A 24539-nucleotide genomic window follows, 5' to 3' on the forward strand; every position below is an offset into this window, starting at 1 on the left:
TGTCTTATAGCTCGTTTCCTGTCTTAACATCAGTAACATTTATGTATTTGTCTTATCCTTTCTAGAGAAGATCTGTGCTTGACTTAAATGTTTACCATCTGCAGGGCTTCCACAAACTAGACTCCTGATGGGTCTATAGTTAAAATATTCATTAGTAATCACCTTTTAATGGAATCCCGCACTCCTTTTTTTTCATCTTTATCAGAAAGGATATCTTCCTGAATTCTGTCTGGCTTTTTTTGTACCTAGATAGCATGGTAAAGAAAAACTTTAGAATTTTGTAGATTTAAATATTATGCTGCATGGTTAGAAATATATGGACAAGGTGACTCTGGTAAATCTAAGATAGTTGTAGTAAATGAAGCCAAGAAAGATCTTAGTATATTATAGACACAATCTGTTTTCAACTATCAGTTCAGCCTCTTGTTTTTAGTGGCTACCTCCATACTGCTAAATATTGTGCTTATACTTGTATTTACTGAATTGTCAACTGTGGATGTTATCTACTGTATATCTGATTCATAGAGTTTAGGCATTATTCATTCTTTGTAACAAAAGATGAGCAGCTTACTTATATCACCTTTCCCTTCCCCTCTGTCTGGAGGTTTTGGTAATACTATATCATTAGTTCTTCTACTGAGTATTTTTGTAACTTTAAATAATGCTTAAATCTGTATTTTTTATTCCAACAAATTCAAGTTTCTCTTGCATGGCCTGTTATAAGGACACTAATATCTCTACCTTTTCCCTCTGCCTCCCAACTTACATTAGCTAAAACTTTAGCATTGTAAGTATGGATAATATTTACATTTAGCTTGGTAAACATAACTGTATCTTTTGCACTATGCTATGTTTATTCTACAACTTGAAAATCAGTAAAAAGTGCTTATTGTGACACTGTAAATACAACGCACTGAAGAGCTGAAAGGCTACTACAGTTACATTTCCTCCGCACAGTCATGATGATGTGACCACCATGCCCTCCTAGGAGGCGCCTCCTGCTTCCCATGGATTCTGTTTTCTCACATTTCACCAATACAGATGTGTATTTTTCTTGGAATTTTATTGTATTTATTTTTTCTTGTGGTGAGATATACTTCTTCTTTACCATATACCTAATATTTTCCAGTTTATTATTCTTGTTACTTAACTGTCTGGAATTCCTGTCTTCTTGAAGACATTTTTCTTGGGGCTTAACAATTAACTGCCTCTTTCAAGCTTTCTTTGCATTGGTTTTCACACTGATTTCACCATTTCTTAAAATACCTATTTTCCTCTTTCTTATGCTTCATCTTCATCGTGCTGGCAAACACCTTCAAGAAGGGATGTGAAAGATAATTTTTCTAAATCTTCACCCTTCAGAGAATATTTGCCTGAAGAATCCTAGATTCAAAGTAATTTTCCTCAAAACACTGAAATCTTTGTTTTGTTGTTTGAAAATGAAACATCTGATGCTAGTGTTAGTGTCATTCTATTGCAGTGACCTGCCTTTTCTCCTTGGTAGTTTTTAGGATCTTGTGTGGGCCATTTTTCACTCATTTGTGGACCCCTTGACGTGAATGTGTTTATATTTCTCTATTTGTGGGATACTTTCCCTCCTCCATTTTTCTGTTCTTCCTTCCTGGAATTCCTATTAGTGGGCTACTGGAGTTCATGGGCTGAACCTTTATCTTGCTTATCTTTTTTCCTCCCTTTTTCCTGTCCTTTTGTGTAATTTTGAGAGATGGAAGGTGAGCAGATAAAACTGTTACTAAAAAACAACTGAAGCACCTAGGTAGGGTTAGGCTGTAGAACATTTGTTTCAGGTAAGGCATGATTATCACCCTCAAAGATTTGGTGGCTTTTTGAGAGTCAGACCTCTTCTATACCAGGGACCAACAGGTAAAATTAGAGCCAATACAGAGAGTGAAAAAAAAAAAAACAGCTCAAGAAAAAGAAAATAATTTTTCAATGAGCAAAATTCCTCAAAGATAAGAAATCCCCAGTCTCCCAGCAGAAATAATATTATTCTCTCCTGTTTGTAGGGCTAGGATAAAACTAGCTGGAATGCTGGTCCTAAAAGGCTTGAGATGAGTTAGTAACTTAAGTAGCTGGTCTGAGTTTGTGGGGTTTTTCATCTGGAATGGCCAGAGGAAATGTATCAAGGACAGAGTATAAGTTTCTCTTCCTGAGAAAGGAAGCCAAAGTCAGTAGAGGAAAAACAGTATCAAAGATGAGTATAAACATGTATAACTGATGACAAGATAAAGAGCAGAGGTGATAAGAAACAGGTTATGATGTGGGATGCAAGGTAAATTTTGATGATTTGGTAGTTTAGAATCTATGCAGTATGTAAGGCGAGAGTTCTGGTAGCCTACCATTATTAGATCATAGAGATTCTGGCAAAACGGGTGTTTTCTAGTTATCTTTGCATATTAATTTCTACTCTACTGCATTGTAGATGGAGAACATACTCTGTATGAGTTCATTCTTCTGAAATCTGTTGAAACTTGCTTTTCAACTAAACGTAAAGCTAATTTTTATCAATGTCTTCTGTGTCTGAAAGATTGTTCATTTGGTGTTATTGGCTATTGTGTTCTATATACATCTATTAGGTCAAGATTTATAATCACACTGCTTAAATCTCCATCTCTAATGAGTTTTTGGTCTGCCTGTTATAACAAGTACTGAGAGACGTATGTTAAAAATATCCCAGTATTATAGAGAATTGCCAGTTTCTCCTGGTAATTCTATTTCTGCCTTATATACACATATAAAGTAACCTTCTTAACCTTTAATAATGTTGTCTTAATATCTGATATTAGTATAGCCATACAAGCTTTGTTTAGGTTAGTATTGGCCTAGTATACTTTTGCCACACTTTTATTTTAATCTTTACCCTGAAACTGTATTGTTATATATTAGGTGTTCCTTCTTGCAAACATAGAGTTGGGATTTTAAAAAAAATCCAGTCTGACAATCTTAGTCTTTGGACTGGAACATGTAGTCCATTTACATTTAATGTAATTGGGTTAAATTCTAACTTACTATTTTGTGCTTCTTCAATGGAGCATGTATTCTGCTTTATTTCTTATTTCTTAGTCCATTTATATTAATTTGCTTCATTCCATTTTCCTCTTCACTACGACATTATGCCTTGTTTCTATTCTTTTAGTGGTTATCTTAGAAATGTAAAGCATTCAGATTTGCCCTAAAGTCTAAATGTAATCATAATCCTTGTCCTGGTCAATATAAGAACCTTATATGTTATTATACACACCCCTATTTATATAATGCCTTAAATGCTATTGTTGTTTTTTAATGGATTTTTAAGATCCTAAGACATTACTGTTGTTTTATATATTCACTGTTCACAGATTCATCCACACAGTTGCCATTTTCTTTTCTCTTCATTCTTTTTTCAAACTCAGATCTTCCATCTGAGATAATTCTTTTTCTGCCTGAAGTATACCATTTAGAATTTCCTTTAGTGTGAGCATGCTGGTGGCAAATTCAGTTTTTTATTTGTCTGAAAATACCTTATGTTTTTTCTTGAAAAATATTTTTCAGGGTAAATTATATGAGGTTGGCATTCCTTTTTTCTGTCAGTGCTTTTAGATATCATTCATTATCTTCTGGCTTCCATTATTACTGCTGAGAAACCAACCGTCAGGCTAAATTTAGTTCTTTGAAGGTAATTTTTCTTTTTTCTTCTGGTTACTCTCAAGATTTCTCTTTGTCTTTTGTTTTCTGCAGTTTTATTAACAAGAGTCTAGGTGTAGATTTCCTTTTCATTATCTTGCTTGGGAATCACCTGACTTCCTGAATATGCAAATTAGTACCTTTCATCACTCATGAAAATTCTCAGCTATTATTGCTTCAAATAATACCTGTACCTCATTCTGTCTTTCATCACCTTCTGGAACTCCATTTAAATGGATTTTATTTTTAAACACTCATAAAGTACTTCATAAAGCTAAATTATCTTATCCTTATAGTAGACCTATAAGGAGGGTTTCATCATTAACTGCTATTATATAGATAAGGAAAATGAGATAGAAAGAGGTTAAGTAATCTGCCCAAGGTCACACAGCTAATGAGTGGCAGAGCCACGTTTAAATGTAATCCTGGTATCTTAGATTTCTCACTCTATTCTCTATGCCTTTTATATACTCTCTGCTGTAGTTTCCTCTTTTTTAAGGTCAGTTGCATTTGGGATATGTCTTTTGGTCTATCTTCCAACTCATTAGTTCTCTCTTGAGGCCTGTTAAAGCCACCCACTGAATTCTTTGGTCATTGTATTGCTCAGTTTTAGAAGTTCTACTTTTAAAAAAATCAGATATGCACTTTTTATAGTTTTTTGTTCCCTGCAATTGTTTTCAAGCCTTTCTTTTATTTCTTTAAACACTTTAGGCATAGTTGTTTCAGTGTCTGTGTCAATAATTCTAACATATGGAGTGTTTGTGCATCTGCTCTCTGTTATTTGCCGTTTCTGTTGGTTTTCTTTGTTTATTTGGATATAGTAGTCTTATTCCAGAGATATATGGATGTTTCTGTCAGATGCCTGTAAAACCTTATTAATCTGGAGCCATTTTAGTGCAAATTCAAGGCTCAGGGTTCCTTTGATTTCTTAAGTAATACCAATTTGGGCTAAAAGACTGCGTGGTATACTTTACTATGGTTCATCCTAACCCTGAAGCTATAGCCAGCTTATTGCAGAGAGGGTCTTCTAATAGATTACCCACTTTATGTGGGTCTAGGGTTTTAATTTCTGTCCCCATCACCTTGCAAATTAAATCAAAATGATAGTTCAAGTGTACCAGGATGAACAAATGTTTTAGGGCAACAACAGCTTTCCTGGGATAAGAGAAGCTTCGGTGCTTGCTTACTTCACTAGGCTCTCATTTTCCCTTTAATTTTTGTTTTGTATTTCCTTATTATCATTATTGTCAGCTCCTCAGTGCTTTTAAAATTTTTAAAAAACATTTTGCCCAGCATTTTTACTGATTTTAAGTAGGTGAGTTTGTCCAAAAGAACTAAACCTGCCATCATTAAAAACTTCTCTGGTTTTTGAAACATCACTTTTTTTTTTTCCTGTTGAAAGAGGTAACTTTTCAACCTGCATTCCTGATCTTATCTCTGAAGCCTAATTTATAACATAATTTGGTTACAAATATAGTAGATACAGTAGATACATATAACTTAAAAAAAATCATTTCTTCTCTTCTATCTTCAAGCTCTCTGCTTTCCCTTAATGATTTAATCCTCTTCTTCCTTTCATTGCCAGAGTTCCAATATGACATTTTAGATACTAAAACTGTGAAATCAGTCGTAAAAGAAAAATTAATTAAGGACAAAAAAATAATTTGTAATATTAAGAACAAAGCCTATAAAGAGCTGTGGCCTCACACACTTGTACTTCCAGTATTTTGCTTTTGAAGCTGTTTAGCACAACGATGACATCTCCTAGGTCTGGTTGAGAGTCAGTTTCTTCATGCCTAGAAGCAGAAAAAACATGTAAATATCTATAATCAATTTAAGAAAAGACATACAATTATGATGGTACAAATAACACAATAAATTCATTTTGTAATAGACATAAGTATAATATCATTTGTGTATATGTCATATCTGCTGTTTCTATAGTCAATTAAGATATGCTGCAATACACTACAATTTTCAAAATTATTCAATTTTAACTTAATACAAATTAAGATCATACAAAAATAACTCAGTAAATTTGATATCACCTAGTCACTCAAAAAGCACAGATTATAGCTTATCTTTATTACTGTATACTAAAATTATCACAAAAGTCAGATCTTTCATATCTTTCATATATTATAATGATAATAAAATATGAAACATTTTCTAGACTTTAAAATAAGTTGTTTATATAGCATAATCAAAGGAAATCTACACCATACAACTACTTTTCATTATCTACTAGCCATTTTCAAATGCCAAAATTTGAAGTATATCATTAAACTTATAAGACTGAAAATGTGTCTGTCATGTCCATCTGCATCACTTGGATCTATTTTATATTACACATTATGTAGTTCATAGTCTAATTTTCAACACTGCATAAATAAATCAAATATGACAGCTTTGCTCAAAAATTTTTTGATACTATTTTCACTATGAACCGAAAAATGCTACTGTAAAAAGCATTTACCATAAAACTGAATTTTTTCAAAGAGGGAAAGCAATCAGATGTCAAATTAGTAGATACTTTGCACTCAGTCAGACATAACATATGCTTGAAAATTTTTCTAAAATAAAAACCTGGGGATTCTAGGGCTGTGCCCACTAACACGTCTCTGACTCTCACTCACCGTTCCTCAGATGAGGTGCCTAACCCACAGCAGGAGGCACAGCCCCTGCCAACATTTACCACTAGAAAAAAGAAAGTATTCCAACTTATGTAGTAGAAATGTCAAATCTCTTAAAAACTTGCAAGAGCTTCCAGTCCCAAATGTTGCTCAAGGACATCAGCAACTTTAGCCCTTGGATCCACCATCCACTGAGACCAGAACAGAGGCAGCACAACACTGCAGTTAGGCCCGTACAAGATCTAAAGCAACTTCCTCCATCCCAGATGGTAGAGGTAGTAGTGATGATGATTCTTGTTTTACTTCAGGCACTATTTTAAGCACTTTATAGATATTAACTCATTTAATCCACACACCCATCCTCTGAGGAAGGTACAATAATTATCCTAGATCCAAACTAAGCCCAAGTAGTCTGGCTCTTCACGACTGCACTATTACACCTTTATAAGTAACACTAAGCAACTAAAAATCACTGGATACCTGAAGACAGTCAGCCACTGAAATGAAGGGAACAAGCCAAGAAGTCAGAAGACATGGGCTTCATTGATAAGGAATTAATACAGGGGGGAAAAAGGAGCATTCAAATAATTTATATTCTCAATAAGAGATGTGAGAGAATATTTCTCAGTAAAAGCCATTTACTTCAAAATGAAAGGATTCATTACACATCAGGAAGTATTACTTTAAAAAAAAGGACACACACATATTTTTCCTGGAGTTCTAACTATAAATATCATTTAATTTTTTGTAAAGGAAAAGTTAATCACACTGCCTCTCATTTCGAATCCAAAACACTGGATGGCAGAATATGATGATGAAGTCTTGTTTCAAGCATTCTGAGGAGAATTATAATCAGGACTATTATCAGTACTTAGAAAATAAGCAAAAGAAAGGCAAAAACATTTTCAGGCCTTTAAAATCAAGAGTATACCCCTAATGTTTCTATAGGAAATATTTGTAGAAATCTGGTGCATATCATGATATGGCAGGCAATATCCATTCCACCTTTTAGCATATACTGCAGAGGTTAGAAAGCTAAAAACTCTTTTTTGTTTGTAGATTCTTTTACAGCTATGGTTCTGGTTAATAATTAGATTCTACTAAACAGATACATGTGCATGTGATTTGGAATTTACAAGTAAGGGAGGGTCAATGCAGTGATGCCTGTTTTCTTTGGGCAAGCAACGTCATGGAGACCTAGAGGTTGTCTATGCCAGGGTTCCAGTGTGCAAACTCAGCTTTCTGGGGACTGACAGGGAGTTGACGTGTTGGTGGAGCAGCTTCATGCTTTCTCATTCTTCTGATAATGGGAGAGGTAGCAGTTCTTTCTGGCTGCCGAGTTCCTTGGCTGGTCCTGGGAACCAGCTCTCCTGGAGAACTAGCTCCTCCAGTCCTTCCTAGTCCAGTCAAGAATCCATTTCCCTGTGTTAACTCCATCTCTGATATGGAAAGTCAGCCACCCAAACAAAAAATGAATGTGAAAGATGAAAGAAACACATAAAACCTATGATCAATAGTGAATTTGGTCAAGCTATATTTAACTAACGGCAATGTGATGGTAAAGAACTAAACGTTTGGGGGGTGGGGTACTAAAAAGATGCTAAAGTGCTTCAACTGAGGCACTTGAAAGGAGGAAAGGAGTGTGTGAGATGAAGGCTGAAGAGCATCTCTGGAGAAAGCTGTTGCCAGGCTGTGAGTGTGCGCCTCTACACGCCCCCTGGGGAAGTGTGGGGAGCATTACCTTCCAAGCCTAAACTCAGTAAGGTAGATGCTTTAAGGAGAAAGCACTTTGCAATGCACTTTCCTGAAGTTGTGAGACACAGAGGACTGCATTTGGCGCTTGTCTGGGAAAGCTAAAATGGACCACGGACTGATATTTGAGGACTGACCTATTACCCCTCTTATTGCCTTTGACACTGGCCTGCACTCCTAGAGTTTGCTAGGCAAGTGATGTGTAAGTGCTTCTCATGGATCAGAAGTAGCCAAGTAGGAGAGATTTGGTTTTGTTATCATGGGGTAGTCATGCATCCTGCCAAAATAGCAACCTGGAGATATGAGGAGACCTCAGCAAAAATACGCTGTGGGTATAGCACAGGATGCCCAGAGACTGAGGAAGATGATAGAGAAGCCACCTGGAATAGAGATGCACCAACTGGGACCAGGGAATCAAGAGAGTGAGGTGCAGCAATTAGAGACCTTATAAAGCTCACAGAAGGGCTTCACAAAGAGTGACCTATAACCACCGCCAGGGCCAGTGGGCAGAGCTCTGAAACCTCTCTTGCCTTCTGTATAAAGCACAGGAGAAGCAGATCAGTTTCAAAGGTGTAAAACTAAAATTATGTATAACTACTAATTAGGTAATCTGTTTTCCTGAAGATTTCAAGTGAAAAAGACTAGCAAAATAATTTAGCATGTTGAAGGCATATATAAAAATATATATGTATATGTAAAGCATCTGCTATTCTCTGTAATTAGGAAAATCTGAGAAGCATTTCTCTGATTTTAGTAGAGCTACAAAAATTTTCTAGGAGAGAATAATTTTATTGAGTATTTTTGAATTCAAGGTAAATTATAGTCAACACAGAGTATGGGTAGATGATTTGCAGTTAAAGATTATAAAAACATGGATAGACATAAAAAGTACATATGTGAGGATTAAGCCTAATAAACAAAAAGGCAAATTTAAAAATATCAAATTATTTAATCATGGTTTTAAAATCTGAACTTAGAAACTCATGTCAATATTACTTTAGCTCAGCTTTTCAGCATATTTCAAGAATACTTTGCTTAAATATAAATGTAATATCAATTAGAAATCATAAATTGGGATAAACAGAATTTCCATTTTTGTCATATTTCATATTGACCTGTTTTTCATTACTGAAACTTTAATTTCAAAAAAATCAAAGAGTAGCATCATTTATGTTTTTTCCACTCTGGCTATCTAGTGACATATTAATCATATTTGGAGTTAAGTAAATTATGACTGAGAGAAATTTATGATATTATCATTTATAAGGAACATAAACAAATTTGAAATTCCTTCCATCACCAAGAGGTGGCTAACTGTGAATGAGAAAAATCAGTTTTGCACTAATTTGTTAGTGGTACTTAAATATAAAATCAGGGGCTATTTTCTCCCTAAACCATCCATTTATAGGCTGTGTATAATAACAAATAATGGTAAAGAAGATAAAATAGAACCAATATAGTAACTGTTTTACATAATATATACTATGCATATTATATATAATACATATTGCATATATATTATACAATATACATATACAATATACAATAATATATGTAATTGTAAAGAAGAAAGAAAGAGTAAGTGAGGAGGAAATGGACATTTACTCAGGACATGAGACACTAATCTCATGTAGTCTCTACCAAGACCCCATAAGATAGGTAGGATTATCCCCTCTTGTAATGAGGAAATAAAGACTTCAGAAACTTTTGCAAACTCATACAGAGAGTTGGTGGCAGAGAAGGAATTTGAATCACAGTTTACCTAATTGTTTGCAAAAAACAACAGTGAAACAATAGTGGCAGATTTAGAAACACAGAGTTCTTGGCAGTGCAGTTTGCAAAGACCAAAGAAGACGAAGCAAATTTATCCTTTGAAACCATGATTTTTATAAGAAGAGTCCATATAAAAGTCACAGTGTATTTTGCTTATTTTCTGTACCACCACAGCACTCTTTTGTAACACTTAAAACATTTTACTGTCATTCATTTCCTTAACTGTCTTTCCTACTGGGATGAACTGTGGAAGGGTAGGAACTGTGTTTTATTCACCTGTTTATCTCCAACACTTGGCCTGCTTACCTGCCCCTTCCCCACCCCACCTGCCCTCCATCTCCAAGCAACAAGTGATCTGACTTCCGTCACCATAGTTTGTCTTAACTACCTATCGTTTTACAACTTATAAAAGGAATCATACAGTATAGACTCTCTTTTTTTCTTTTGCCTCACTTCTTTTACTCAGCATTAATTATTTTGACATTCATCTATGTCACTGCATGTACCAATAGTTGATTCCTTTATATTGCTGGGTAGTATTCCATTGGATGGATATACCACATTTTGATAATTCCTTCACTTGTTAGCATTTGGGTTCTTTCCAGGGTCTCACAATTACAAATAAAGCTGCTATAAACATTAATGTACAAGTCTTTGTATGAACATATATGTCCTTTTATGTTGGGTGAATACCTATGAGTGAAATGCCTGGATCATATGGTAAGTGTGTATTTAAATTTTTATGGACCTGCTAAACTGTACCAAAGTGGCTGTACTATTCTACATTCCTAATGATAGTGTATGACAGTTCCTGTTGCTCCATATTTTCATCAGCACTTGTTAGTGTCAGTCTTTTTAATGTTACACATTCTAATAGATGTGTGGCAGTATCTCACTTTGGTTTTAATGTGCATTTTCCTTATAACTAACAATGTTGAACATCTTTTTTTACGTGCTTATTTGACATCCATGTATCTTCTTTGGTGAAGAGCCTGCTCAAGTTTTTTGCACATTTTTTATCAAGTTTTCTTATTGTTGAATTTTGATAGTTCTTTATATATGTTATATATAATTCTTTGTTGAATAATGCTTTGCAAATATTTTTTCTACCTGTGTCTTGTCTTTTTGTTTTCTTTTACAGTCATTATATATTCCTTTAGTGTGAATTTCACACGTTTGTGACAGAAATGATATTTAATGAAGTGCTTTCTTAGATCCTGCTCAATACATCATAATATATGATATGTGTACTATACTAACTTTCTAAAATTTGGAAAATGCTATATTCTAAAACACGTATGGCCCTAAGAGTTTTAGATGAGAGATCTGTACCTCCACCCTCTTCCTGGAATGTTCTGGCTGTCGTATGACTAGCAGTAATTTCCTATAATTCTTCAAAACTCTCTTGAGGTATTATCTCATTTCTAATGTCAATACTGACTTCCCCATACCCTTCACCCTATCACAGAATTAAGCATTCCCCATGCTCCCTGACTTCAGACTATACCACAAAGTTACAGTAATCAAAACAGTATGGTACTAGCACAAAAACAGACACATAGATCAATGGAACAGAGACTCCAGAAATAAACCCACACACTTATGGTCACTTAATCTATAACAAGGGTGGCAAAAGTATACAACAAAGAAAAGACAGTCTCTTCAATAAGTGGTGCTGGGAAAACTGCACAGCTACTTGTAAAGGAATGAAATTAGAACATTCTCTAATACCATATATAAAAATAACCTCAAAATGGATTAAAGACCTAAATGTAAGGCCAGATGTTATAAAACTCCTAGAAGAAAACAGGCAGAACACTCTTTGACATAAATTGCGGCAGTAATTTTTGGATCTGTCTGCTAAAGCAAAGGAAACAAATGCAAAAATAAACAAATGAGACCTAATTAAACTTAAAAGCTTTTGAACAGCAAAGGAAACCATCAACAAAACCAAGACAACCTACTGAATGGGAGAAAACATTTGCAAATGATATGACCAATAAGGGGTTAATATCCTACATATATAAACAGCTCATAAAACTCAGCATCAAATGAACAAACAACCCGATTAAAAAATGGGCAGAGGAACTGAATAGACATTTCCTAAAGAGGAAATGCAGATGGCCTACAGGCACATGAAAAGATGCTCAACATCGCTTGTCACCAGGGAAATGCAAATCAAAAGCACAACGAGATATCACCTCACACCTGTCAGAATGGCTATCATCAAAAAGAACACAAATAACAAATGTTGGCAAGGATGTGGAGAAAAAGGAACCCTCCTACACTGTTGGGGGGAAAGTAAATTTGTGCAGCCAACTGTGGAAAACCGTATGGAGGTTTCTCAAAAAACTAAAAATAGAATTACCACATGATCCAGCAATTCCAGTCCTGGCACCCCAGTGTTCATAGCAGCATTATTTATAATTGCCAAGACATGGAAGCAACCTGAGCATCCATCAACAGATGAATGGATAAAGAAACTGTGTTGTGTGTGTGTATACACACACACACACACACACATATACTATTCAGCCTTTAAAAACAAATAAAATTTTGCCATTTGCAGCCACATGGATGGACTTGGAGAGCATTATGCTAAGTGAAGTAGTCAGAGAAAGACAAATATTGTATGATATCACTTATATGTGGCATCTAAAAAATACAATAAACTAGTGAATAATATTTTTAAAAAGCAGACTGACAAATATAGAGAACAAACTAGTGGTTACCAGTGGGGAGAGGGAAAGGGGGGCACTATAGGGATAGGGAAGAAAAGGGTTATTATGGGATTACATGAAATAGTGTGTGTGAAACGTTTGAAAATTGTAAAGCCTATAGAATTTAAAGAATCTCTCATTCAATAAAAAAAAAAAGATTTAAAAAGAAGAATTCAGCATTCCCAGCTTTGTATGCTTCTATTATTAAGCATGTTTGTTGAATGACACTATGTTTTAGGCATTATAAGGAAAAGGGGAAAAAGCATTGAAAAAAAGGTACAATAACCCCTGCCCATATATTATGTTTGTTAAGCACACTGCTTGTTATAATCATAGGTGCCCAATAAATACTTATTGAAATAAATGAACACTACAGATATTAAGGGGTACAAAAAAGAGTTTACCAGGTGCTGGCAAACGATGGCTGGTGAGCAATATCAAGTTGGTGGCTTATTTTCGTATGACCCCTGTGCTAAAAATGATTTTTACATTCTAAAATGGTTGTTGAAACAGAAAATATTGACAAAAATCATATGTGCCCTCAAACATTAAATATTTACTATTGGCTCCTAATAGAAAAAGTTTGATGATCCCTGCTTTCTACTAGACTCATTAATGAGTAGGAAATTTACTACAAAAGAAACCAATTCTTATTCATAAAAATGAAAAACTGAACATAACTCACAGCTAATGGCTTTGCTATATAAGATACTATACATACTATATAGTCATTAAATGATAAATATGTTCATTATGTTAACACATGGAAAAGTCTATAGAAAATTAGGAGATGAAGTAAAGAACAAGATGTATACTTTAGCCATACCTTTTATATTTTGAAATAAAACAATGATAGGAACAAATGTCACAGTTTTATAAGAAGTTTTTGTTTTATACTAATGGTATTTGTGAGTATTTTAGTTGTTTTGATGATCTTGGTCATATCACACTAAAAACTTATTTATATATAAAAATTTGAAAGTGGTTTATATAACTCACCCAACTATTTGATAGATGTCTTCAGATTTTCCTTGGCGTAATTTCAGTATCCAAGCACCTGGGTTTGCTTTTAATTGAAAATATCCCTTTTAAGATGAGAAAAACATGATCATAGTCATATGAATGAAAATGAGGTCCAATTGTTCAAGAAAGATTATTCATGAATACTCCAAGATAAGTGTTTACTAACTGTGGAATGAATGATTTCTATAAATGAATTCCAAGGGAGAAGACTTTGCAATAACCTTAAAAGCACATTCTGAAAGTATGACTCCCTTCATTTTTGTTTTATTTAATTACCTTATTCAAGGATTTTTTTCTGGGAGCTGTTTAGTAACAATAGAATACAAATTATTTCATATTATTAGGAAAACTTGGAGGATTTCACTAAAACATCTAATTAAGTATCAACCATTGAGTATGTATAATACTTACAAGATTGGCCATCACTATTGTATCAACCACAACAGGTTTATTTTTTGTGCCCAGTGTAAACTGCAGACCCCAAGGAGGTTCTTCTGTGACTATGTCAAAGCAATGTCCTTCGAGCAGTAGATATTCTAGTTCATATTCTGCTGTGACAGTTTTCTCAGTCTACGGAGGAAATATGTCATTGATTTGGTGTTAGTAATTCTCATAATGTAAATTCTGTAATAAATATATGTGATTATTTTAATATTAGGCAATTTATTTTGGGGGGCAACCTCAAGTCTTTCTTTTAGACAAGTGAACCTAATAGCTGAATCAATTTCTTGAACATTAAAGCTCAGGATGAATTTTCTTCCTTTCCCATGACGTCAGCTCTACTCCAGCATCATAAAACATGCACCAAAATCACAAGCAGGAGAGATGTGAGAAGGGATGGGTGGCTCGGTAAGTTGTAGCACTCAAAGAATCTGCTTCGTTGGCTGCGTCCTAGATCTCCTGCTTCAGACCTGGCAAGAAGGCCAACTTGTCATCATTATCACCTTTCTTGCAATTAAAAAAAATTAACAGTGAATTGTTTCGCTCTCAAAAAAACATATGCTCGTTAAAGAAAATTTAGCAAATATAAGAAAGTGTAAAAGGGAAAAAATAGAAACTACCTACAGACTAAACATTCATATACACATCGATGCACTGATTTCTACTTTTTCTCCATAATTTTTTTTCTAAAAATTATAACCTTTTTCATTAAATATAGTTTTCTAAGAACATGTCCTTTTTTTAAAACATCCTTTTGAATGGCTGGACATTCCAAATGTTTCCAGATTTTACTCTATTGCAAATGTTAGAATAAATATTTTAGGAAGAAAGTTTTTTCTCTACATCACATGAAAAACATAACCAAACATAAAAATAAATCAAGTGGTAAGTGAGTTTTATATAGTCTGGCAAATTTTGTTGAGCAGATAAGACAATGATGCTATCTATCTCTAATTTTATTTCACGCTACAAGGTTTTTGATACTACTTTTAATGGTGTTTAGCATACAGAGTATTTGAAAATATTCTGTACTGTATAGTTGTTTTTCTTTGACTATAATTACTACAGAAATAATTATAGCACTTGTGTACAGTATTTCTTTCTTGAGCCCTGTTCTTATAATTTTACTGTTTTTAAGAACATGAAATAAGTAACTTCTTTGAAAATAGCATTTGTTTCAATGACTTTAGCTGAGTTCTGAATTAGTTGTTGAATTATTACTACTCTAGTGATGAACTTCATATACTTCATTAACCTGTATGCACCATCCTTATAGCATTTTGGATAGAAAGATTTCTATGGGATAGTCTCAGAATATGAGAAATCCTAGAGATCATCTAGCTTAACTCCTTCACTTTACAGACAAGGAAACTACCCCAGAGTGATTATGAAGTAAAGCTTAACTATTTTAAATTATGAATTAGATACCAGGGCAGAGTTCAAATACATTCAATCAGTTGGTGACTAAATAATATCTTCATTTACAATACATTAATGTGAAAATTTCTCTTCCTTATATATTTGTATAACAGACATCAATTGTGTTGACTTATTCAAACCACAACACTAAAAATAGCAAATTCATTTTTCAAAGAGTACTTTCTAGTGAATATTTAAAATTTTGTGAATATTTAAAGTTTTATAATAATTTCATAAAGGTGATTTGAGTTAAATTAGTTCCTATCATCAAGGTTTATTTTTAGCAAGAATAGGAAAGCTAGTGATCTTTTTTGATGTTTACATCTCCTTTATATTTTTATTTATCTGTTCTAAATATTAACTATTGACATGAGACATGAATTTAATATCTTTCCAAAATAACTTTGGTGCATATTAGTATTTCTAAATAGAAGTGTTTATTTTATTGTTCTGTGACTGAATAGTTAAGAACTTAGCTTCCTCCTCTAATAAAAGTATAAGTTTGATTATAAAGATTAACATTTGGGTTTATTAACATTATCTATGGCATTCAAATAGGAATTCTTTGACAATTACATTGGTAATGAATGCCTTGTCAATAAAACGGATGTCTAAATTATTTATATTTCAAAAGGGGCTAATGCATTTTTCTGTGAATTCCTTTTAACATAGCCACATACCATTTTCCTTCAGCAATCTTTTATTTACTCACTTCCTCTTTACTGGGTAAACAATCACTATTGTTTCAGGTTTTGACATCTGTCAGATAAAGGCTATGATGAAATATAACCAGAGAGCCTTTGGATGCAGTTCTAGTTACAAGCTCTGAGAACCACCTCTGAACTCCAGGTAAAAGTAACTGTCACACTTTAAGCTTTCCTAGAACCACTTTTGTCACCTTTAATAATGGCATTAATGCCGCTGTGCAATAAACCATGTGAACAAAGACCTGGGAAGGAAGAATCTTTCTAGATCAAGCTTTTTTCAGGTGGTTATATAATGTTCGGGAATTAGATGTAGCAAGGAGTACTGACTATACAAGCTAGTGTGTAGTGACACATCTCTCATTATTAGTCTCACTTTTTTCTTTTACCTACAACTCCTTCTTTCTACTTGAGCACATGTCTTTGTTATTTCATATTTTTCTAGGATAGTTGCAGGTAATACTGTAAGTATGTAGAGCACAGAGTGGAAGAGAAGAGCCTTAGAGGTAGTTAACTTCTACAGCTGCTAGAATTTGTAATTTCCTTTTGTTTACTCATATAATCTATGATGATAGGGGAAATTATTTCTGTTTATTTTAGTCTTCTAAAATACTGTTCATTTAAATAGGTTCTAAAAAGGCATTGCTATATTTGCCACTCACAACAAAATGTTTAATCTCTATTAACTGTTTAACAGAAACTAAAAATTTTTTTACCAGCAGACTCAATTTAAAATCTTTAAGCTTCATTAATTCTCCCACTGCAAACTTTTTACCTTTTTGGTTAGAATCTTTAAAGTTATTTACTGATATATATTGCTGAACTCTCTTAATGAAGAACCAGTAGACCAACAGAGATCCAACTAATCATGGAGGAAACAGGATTCTTTTTACTTCATGCCAAATTCACTTCTGAACTTTCCCTCATGGATTTCATTATTTTGCTCTCTTTCTATTTTTTCCCTCAATTTGAAGGACTGATTTCAGATGATTGCTATGACTGAGTTTTAGGTTCTTCACCGGGTGGGTAAAGTTGGTCATATACATGAGTATGTTCCAGGGAAGTGACTCAGGATCCCACAGAATCTACACATGAGTGAATCAGAAGAAAGCTGCCTAGAAGGAAAATCTTTAGACAAAAGGTGACACGCGAAAAGCATGAGAAACAAATAATGAACAACCTTAACCAAATTATTAGAGGTAAAATGTTTATGCCTGGATCAAGGTAATGGCTACCTTCTGAAGGAGCTGTCAAATGCAGAAATGGAAATAGGTCAGAGGCTGTGCAGAACCAGGCAAGGGGGAGGACAGTGAGAAGGAAGTATTGCCCCCAGCCCCCCAGTTTCTAGATACCTGTCTTCTAGGTAAACTCTCCTAAAATGCTTCTGTTTTTTTGGGGCTTTCTGAATGCCTTTCCAATTTTGAATAGAATGTTTGGAAAGACTCCGAATATTATAAAATAGTCTCCTGTCAGTGGTTTTGTTTTTTGTGTGTGTGTGCTGTGGATTGAATGACTACAGGTGGGGAAGAGAAGTCTGGTCATTTACTGGACAAGGGTCACATTGGAGGTGGTGGGAAAGAATGCACTCAGCCCGAAGTATATGAGCAAACTCTTTCCTGCTTTCTACCCTAATCTCATTAGAACTGCTTTCTCTGGCTATGAGCTGAGGGGCAAAAAAGAATTTCAGATGAAACTGTTCCTCTCTGAGTTAAAAACAACACCTGAAGGGCAAAGGTACTTAATGGTTTTGTCCTAAACTGCCATTCATCTGTCTCCATAGTTTCTACATTGTTCATCTTAGGGTAGCACTTCTGAAGCAACAAAAACAGTGAGGGCATTTAAGAACCCATAAAACCAGAGAAGCTGAATTTGGAAGTCAGGGAAACTTGAAAATCAAAGGAACGACTGGATCAGGACCTAGAATCATTAAGGAGAAAATTCTGGTGAGCAGTGAGTATGCACTTGGTACAGGAATAATAGCTCATAAGAATTTATCCTATTCCTCTTTCTTTATAACTTACATCCTTTAAATGAATATTATCAAGGTCACAGTTGCTGTGTACTATTTCAACCAACCAGCTTTCAGGAGTAATCATGTTGAGGGTTAGAAGGGGTGATTCAGGGATATCCAAGAACTTTGCCACTGGTCCAGTAACATCATTAGGTGGTAACATCAGTTCCGGTTCCAGAACAAAACGGTAAAAGCTGTTGGTAGAACATAAATAAAATACATAGTGTGACCAAAACTGAGATTTCTTCTAAAATATTTTAAAACTGAAAATGGCTTAAAAACATGACCAGAAAGTCTTAAGTTAAAAACATTCTAAAGACTTAAAACACACTAAAGTCTTAAAGACTAAAAACACGCTATACTGAAGTTAATGCTTATGTAAATGGTAGGCAATCATTATTTTGTTTACACTGTTATCTATTATAATACTGTGTATATTATATACGCTTGTTAATTATTTCTTAATGAACATGATTAGAATCCCTTTAAGATATACTGACTTATGCAGGTTCCAGGAGTTTATGATCTGTATTCACTCACTGATCCTACTTCAAAGTTTGAGCATGGTCTATTTTTAGTGATTTTTATTAGCTCTTAGCACCATTAAGAACATGAAGAGAATGATAACCAGGAAGCAAGTAAAATTTAAGCTAAAATTCTGGTACTAATTTAAAAAGTGCAATTAAAAACAAACAGGAGTGAGTTTAAAGCAGCTGCTTATTAATAGAGCTTTTAGAAGTACCAGCAATCTTAATGTATTTAGCCTCACCCCCTAGTATCTTACATAATAAGAAATAGTTAGAATACTAAGAACATTGACTTTCACTATCTGGGACTACGATCAAGGTGTCCACTGTGCGGTGGTTATCTCAAGGCTCCATGGGGGAAGGAGCCACTCCTAGGCTCCTGCAGTTCCTCAAGGTCCACCGGCATGAGGGCAGTAGTTCCTCACTAGTGGTTGGCTGGAGACCTCCTTCAGTCCTTGCTACAAGGGCATCTCCAGCAAGCGTAGAGAAGCACACAAGAGCAAGCGAGAGAGAATGCCAGCAAGACAAAAGTCACAGCCTCTTACAACCTAATTGCAGAGGAGACATTCCATCACTTTTGCCATATTCTGTTAACTGAAAGCAAATCACCAGGTGCAGCCCGCACTCAAGGAGAATCTACGCTGAGTGTGACCCCAGGGGTGGTCATCACTGGCAGCCGTGAAGCTGCCTATGGCAGGCAGGCCAGCAGAGTCAAAAAAAGAAGAGTGGGTAAGAGGAGACCCTGGAGAGAACGCAGTCCAAACCAAGTAGCTGGTACTGTCAAATGCAGCAGAAACATCATTAAGTAAGAAGTATCCCATGGATGTTGCTAACAGCAATTTCTTTGTGATTCAGTTAAAGCCCAACTTCAGTGGGAGGTACCAGTGAATGAGAGATGAAGATGGGGCTTGGCCACACCTGTGCAAAGCTGAGATGACAAAGACTGGAGAGGAGGAGGAAAAGCCAGGGCTCCAGAGGAGAGGAAGTTAAGGGAGCCGTTTATCTCTTTTTAAAAATTGAATAACTCTTAAGACTGAAAGAAGAGGGCTAGGAGAGAAGTTAGAGATACAGAACCAGGAACTATGTGATAAAGCAAGGATCCAGAACAAATGGGAAAGCAAAGTGATTCAGTTATGCATATATTATATATATATATTCTTTTTAATATTCTTTTCCATTATGGTTTATCACAGGATATTAAATATAGCTCCCTGTGCTACACAGTAGGACCTTGTTGTTTATCCATTCCATATATAATAATTTGTATCTGCTAACTCCAAACTCCCAATCCATCCCTCCCCCAACTCCTCCTCCTTGAAAACCACAAGTCTGTTCTCTATATCTGTGAGTCTGTTTATGTTTTGTAGATAGGTTCATTTGTATCATATGTTAGATCCCACATATAAATGATATCATATGGTACTTGTCTTTCTCTTTCTGACTTACTTCACTTAGTATGATAATCTCTAAGTCCATCCATGTTGCTGAACCCACTATATATTTCTAAATAGGTATTCCTAGATCACATTTTTAAAAACACCCACAGATGAACATAAAACCATGTAAATTCTGTAATTAGATTGGGTCAATTTTACTGGTTAGGTTACTTTAGTTTTATATCAGTTAAGGTTAATAAGTTATCTCTGATCTTCTGATCTATTTCAGTTAAACATTTTGTGAAGAAAAAAACAATAGATGCAGTAATTATGTTCCTTTTTTTTCCTTATAGCATTTCCAAATTTTTCAAAATGAAATTATGTTCACGTAGACCCACCTCTTTAAAGGGGCTTCTGAAAGCTTACCCCTACAGTTCATAAACAATTTTATCTTCATGTTGATAATCTTGCCAAGTACCTATGAGAAAAAATTTCCATATTTGAAATTAATAGCTAACACTTACTGAGCATTTACTATCTACCAGCTACTACATTAATACTTGACATCCATTATCGCATCTGATTCACACAACATCCTTTTGAGGCAGCTACTTTGACACAGCTGAGGCACAGACAGGTGTGGTAATTTGCCCAAGATCACACAGTAAGTCATGGCAGAAGTAAGATTTGAATCCACACAGTTGAGTTCATTGCCCAAAGGTTATGCTGCCTACCTTTTGCCTAGTGTGACTTTCTTTATTGGTATCCAAATTTCCTTACTACTGAAGAACAAGTAAAATAATTATTAGAACCTTGACTTCAAAGACAAAGTGGTGACCTCACAACAACGATGGCAAGGGTGCCCTGATCCTTTTGGAATTTCATCTACATTGTAAAAGATGTAGGAAGGTCTTGGCTACATACAGATAAAATACTCTTTTCTATTTCCCTAGAGCAGCGGTCGCCAACCTTTTTGGCAAAGGGGACTGGTTTCATGGAAGACAATTTTTCCACAGACTGGGGTGGGGGGTAGTTTTGGAATGATCCAAGTGCACTGCATTCACTGTCACTTTATTTCTATTATTATTACATTGTAATATATAGTGAAATAACTGAACAACTCACCATAATACAGAATCAGTGGGAGCCCTGAGCTTGTTGTCACTTGCCAGTCACTGATAGGGTTCTGATATGAGTCTGCAAGCAACTGATTTATTATGGTCTCTGTTCAGTCAAACCTCTCTGCTAGTGATAATCTGTATTTGCAGCCGCTCCCCAGCGCTAGCATAACCACTTCAGCTCCACCTCAAATCATCAGGCATTAGATTCTCATAAGGCGTGCGCAACCTAGACCCCTCCCATGCACAGTTCACGGTAGGGTTTGCGCTCCTGAGACTCTAATACCACCACTGACCTGACAGGAGGCGGAGCTCAGGTGGTGACGTGAGCGACGGGGAGCGGCTGTAAATACAGAGGAAGCTTCGCTTGCTGACCCGCTGCTCACCCCCTGCTGTACGGCCTGGTTCCTAACAGGCCACGGACCGCTACTGGTCCGTGGCCCAGGGTTGGGGACCCCTGCCCTAGAGCACTGAAGTAGGAGAATTATTAATTTTGATAGTCCCCACCTCCATACAGGCAACAAATCAGTGAAGATTTGAAAGATATTAGACAACAAAGGACATAGGTAAAAGGAGAAGAATAAAACAGATATATGGAAGGGAAAGGCTACAGGTTTGAGGAGAAATTAGAATGTACAGACCAAGAATTTAAGAGCTTTGAGTTTTAATTCCCATTCTATCACTCCTATTAGCTACAATGGAGGCTGCTGAGCCACTGTTTCTTCCAAGTGTTAAATGAGACACTAACCATTTTTACCAGTAAATTAATTTATGCTTTATAGCATAAATTTACAGCATAAATTTTCTCTATAGTAAGAAATAATTCGCTATGTGAAGTTCTGAGTTGCTCAGAAACAAAGTATGCTACTATTACCAATGATGTAAACTGGAATGCAGTTCCATATTTTATATTTCTGTATAACCCATACTTCTTATTCCTAAATTCTATGTTTACATAAAAGCTTCAGAGGTAAGCAATTTTTTTTGAATAATGAACCCCCATAGGAATAGGGAATCATACTACCTCCATTCCTCATAGGTATGATTACTGATTTCTGTTTTCTAAAGAATAATATGAATAGTGTGTCTAAAGAAGTTAAAGCTTGAAGGTATACAAATGCAGAAAGAAAGAATGAGGCAAGTAAATCAGCTGTGGAATTAAGTTTGCCCTGATTATGCACTGAATAGGTAGAATGGCAACGGGTTTCCAAAATTATTTGTACACATTAATAAATGCATTTATAACATACCTATTACCCATTTTTACTATTTGATTTGAAAAGGCAAACTAATTTCTGAGAGAAACATTTTGAAATTTTGATAGAATATACACCAGTATGACCCAGCTTGATCATTTACATTTTCACCAGACTTCATATCTAATTACTTTTGCCTGTTTCCAAAAATAAACTGTCAAAGAACAAATAGTTTCCTCTTCTGAGAATATTTTTTGATGTGTCTTAAAAAAAAAAGTATTGAGTAATTTCAAACAGAAGTATCCCAAAATTTTAAACATCATCAGAAAAAAAATATAGCCTTCCAACATAACTAGCTTATTCAAATTTAACTACTGAAAGCTGCATCACAATTTGAATTTTTAAAATTTTCAGTACAAGGATAAGCCACATAATGTCCTTTCAGAGTCTGCTATCTGTCTCCTAAGATTCATTCTCCCCTACTTTCCTAGGGGAAGAATCTTGTGACTAGGTGCAGCTGGCTGGCTGGCTGGCTACATTTTGGTCAGAGGGATGCAACTGGATGGAACATGTTTGGGGTTGGACCCTTGTTCTCCCCTTCCCGCTGCAGAAATACAGAGATGATGTTGTGATCTTAGACTGCTGGAAACAAGCTGCTTCATGAGGATGGCTGAACAGTACAGAAGATGTCCTGAGTCCCTCACGTGTGGAGCTGCCTTGGCAACTCCAGGTGGCTTACATTTGGATGGGGAGATGACAGAAATCAACTTCAGACTTGAAGGTACTGTTACTTTGCTTTTGTTACAGTGGCCAAATCTCTTGAACAGAGCCTTCATGTTCTTTCTTCCACTAGCTTCACCTGTTTGGCTAATGTTACTTATTATACTTTAAGCTTATTATACTAATTACGCTTAGACATCAGCTTCTCCAGAAGCCATTCTCCACACCTGGGGTAAGAGAGATGATGATGGGAAGATGCTTGTATTAGTTAGCTCAGGCTGCCATAACAAAACACTGGGTGGCTTGAACAACAGAAATTTATTTCATGTCAGGGTGCTGGCATATTCAGTTTCTGGAGAGGGTTCTTTTCCTGGCTTGTAGATGGCTGCCAGGTGGTGGTATACTCACATGAACTCTTTTTTAGGTTTGTGAGGAGAGAAAGATCTCTCTTCTCCTCTTCTTATAAGGCTATTGATCCTACTGCATTACAGCCCAACCCATAGGATTTCATTTAACCTTAACTACTTCCCCAAGGCCCTATTTCTAAATACAGTCACATTGGGGATAGGGCTTTAACATATGAATTTTGGGGGCGATGGGGACAGCAATTATGTCCACATTAACACCTAACCTGGTACTGCCATAACACCATAGGCATACCTATATCATTTCATTTTCTACACTGAAATATGACAATCTATTTAGAATGTTGTATGAAAGAATCAAAACCAAACATTTGATTATACTTGAAAATGACCTGAAAAGATTACAAATTTCAAAATAAAAGTAGTATATATCATATAATAAATATATATAATATTTAATAAAATATGATATCTTACAATCAATAAGTGTGCCATCTTCTGTGCTTCTCTTGTCAATGGATCAACAATAGCAATGACATCAAAGGACATATCATTCTCCTGAGAATTTATCTTTATAATGCTAGAAAAATAAAAAATAAGATGAACAATGATCAGTTAAGTTTATTCAATTGCCTAATTAATCTTAGCTACGTACATTCTTATAAATTTCTTTCTTTCTCACTGAATTAAAAAATCCTGGTTATTTCACAGAAGAAATGCAAATTTAAAAGTTTAATGTTTGCGTTCAATAAATTAGAAAACTGCAAAGAATTAGAGAAAATGAAAGTAAGAAATTATGGACGAATTATTTTTAAAAAACTCTTCAAAGAACAATACTATTATAGTGAAAAAAACTATAATTTTAAGCCCCCCAAATTCTCATGGATCATACAATGTAAAAAAATAAAACAGGGGCTTCCCTGGTGGCACAGCGGTTGAGAATCTGCCTGCCAATGCAGGGGACACGGCTTCGAGCCCTGGTCTGGGAAGATCTCACATGCCGCGGAACAACTGGGCCCGTGAGCCACAACTACTGAGCCTGCGTGCCTGGAGCCTGTGCTCCGCAACAGTGAGAGGCCC

At 35.2% G+C, this 24539-nt stretch overlaps 1 protein-coding gene across 1 annotated transcript in view; it reads right to left on the bottom strand.

The window, feature by feature from the left end:
* UGGT2 (UDP-glucose glycoprotein glucosyltransferase 2) overlaps positions 1-24539 on the bottom strand; it is a 186408-nt gene that overhangs the window by 36409 nt on the left and 125460 nt on the right. The window contains exons 25-31 of the mRNA XM_060079905.1: positions 23937-24039; positions 20459-20538; positions 18168-18351; positions 13994-14152; positions 13559-13644; positions 5393-5477; positions 163-245 (exon numbers count right to left, since the gene is read on the bottom strand). Of these exons, the coding sequence (XP_059935888.1) occupies positions 163-245; positions 5393-5477; positions 13559-13644; positions 13994-14152; positions 18168-18351; positions 20459-20538; positions 23937-24039 (780 nt within the window). The remainder of the gene's footprint in view (positions 1-162; positions 246-5392; positions 5478-13558; positions 13645-13993; positions 14153-18167; positions 18352-20458; positions 20539-23936; positions 24040-24539) is intronic.

This window comes from Mesoplodon densirostris, chromosome 17, assembly GCF_025265405.1.
Source record: "Mesoplodon densirostris isolate mMesDen1 chromosome 17, mMesDen1 primary haplotype, whole genome shotgun sequence".
Lineage (NCBI taxonomy): Eukaryota > Metazoa > Chordata > Mammalia > Artiodactyla > Ziphiidae > Mesoplodon > Mesoplodon densirostris.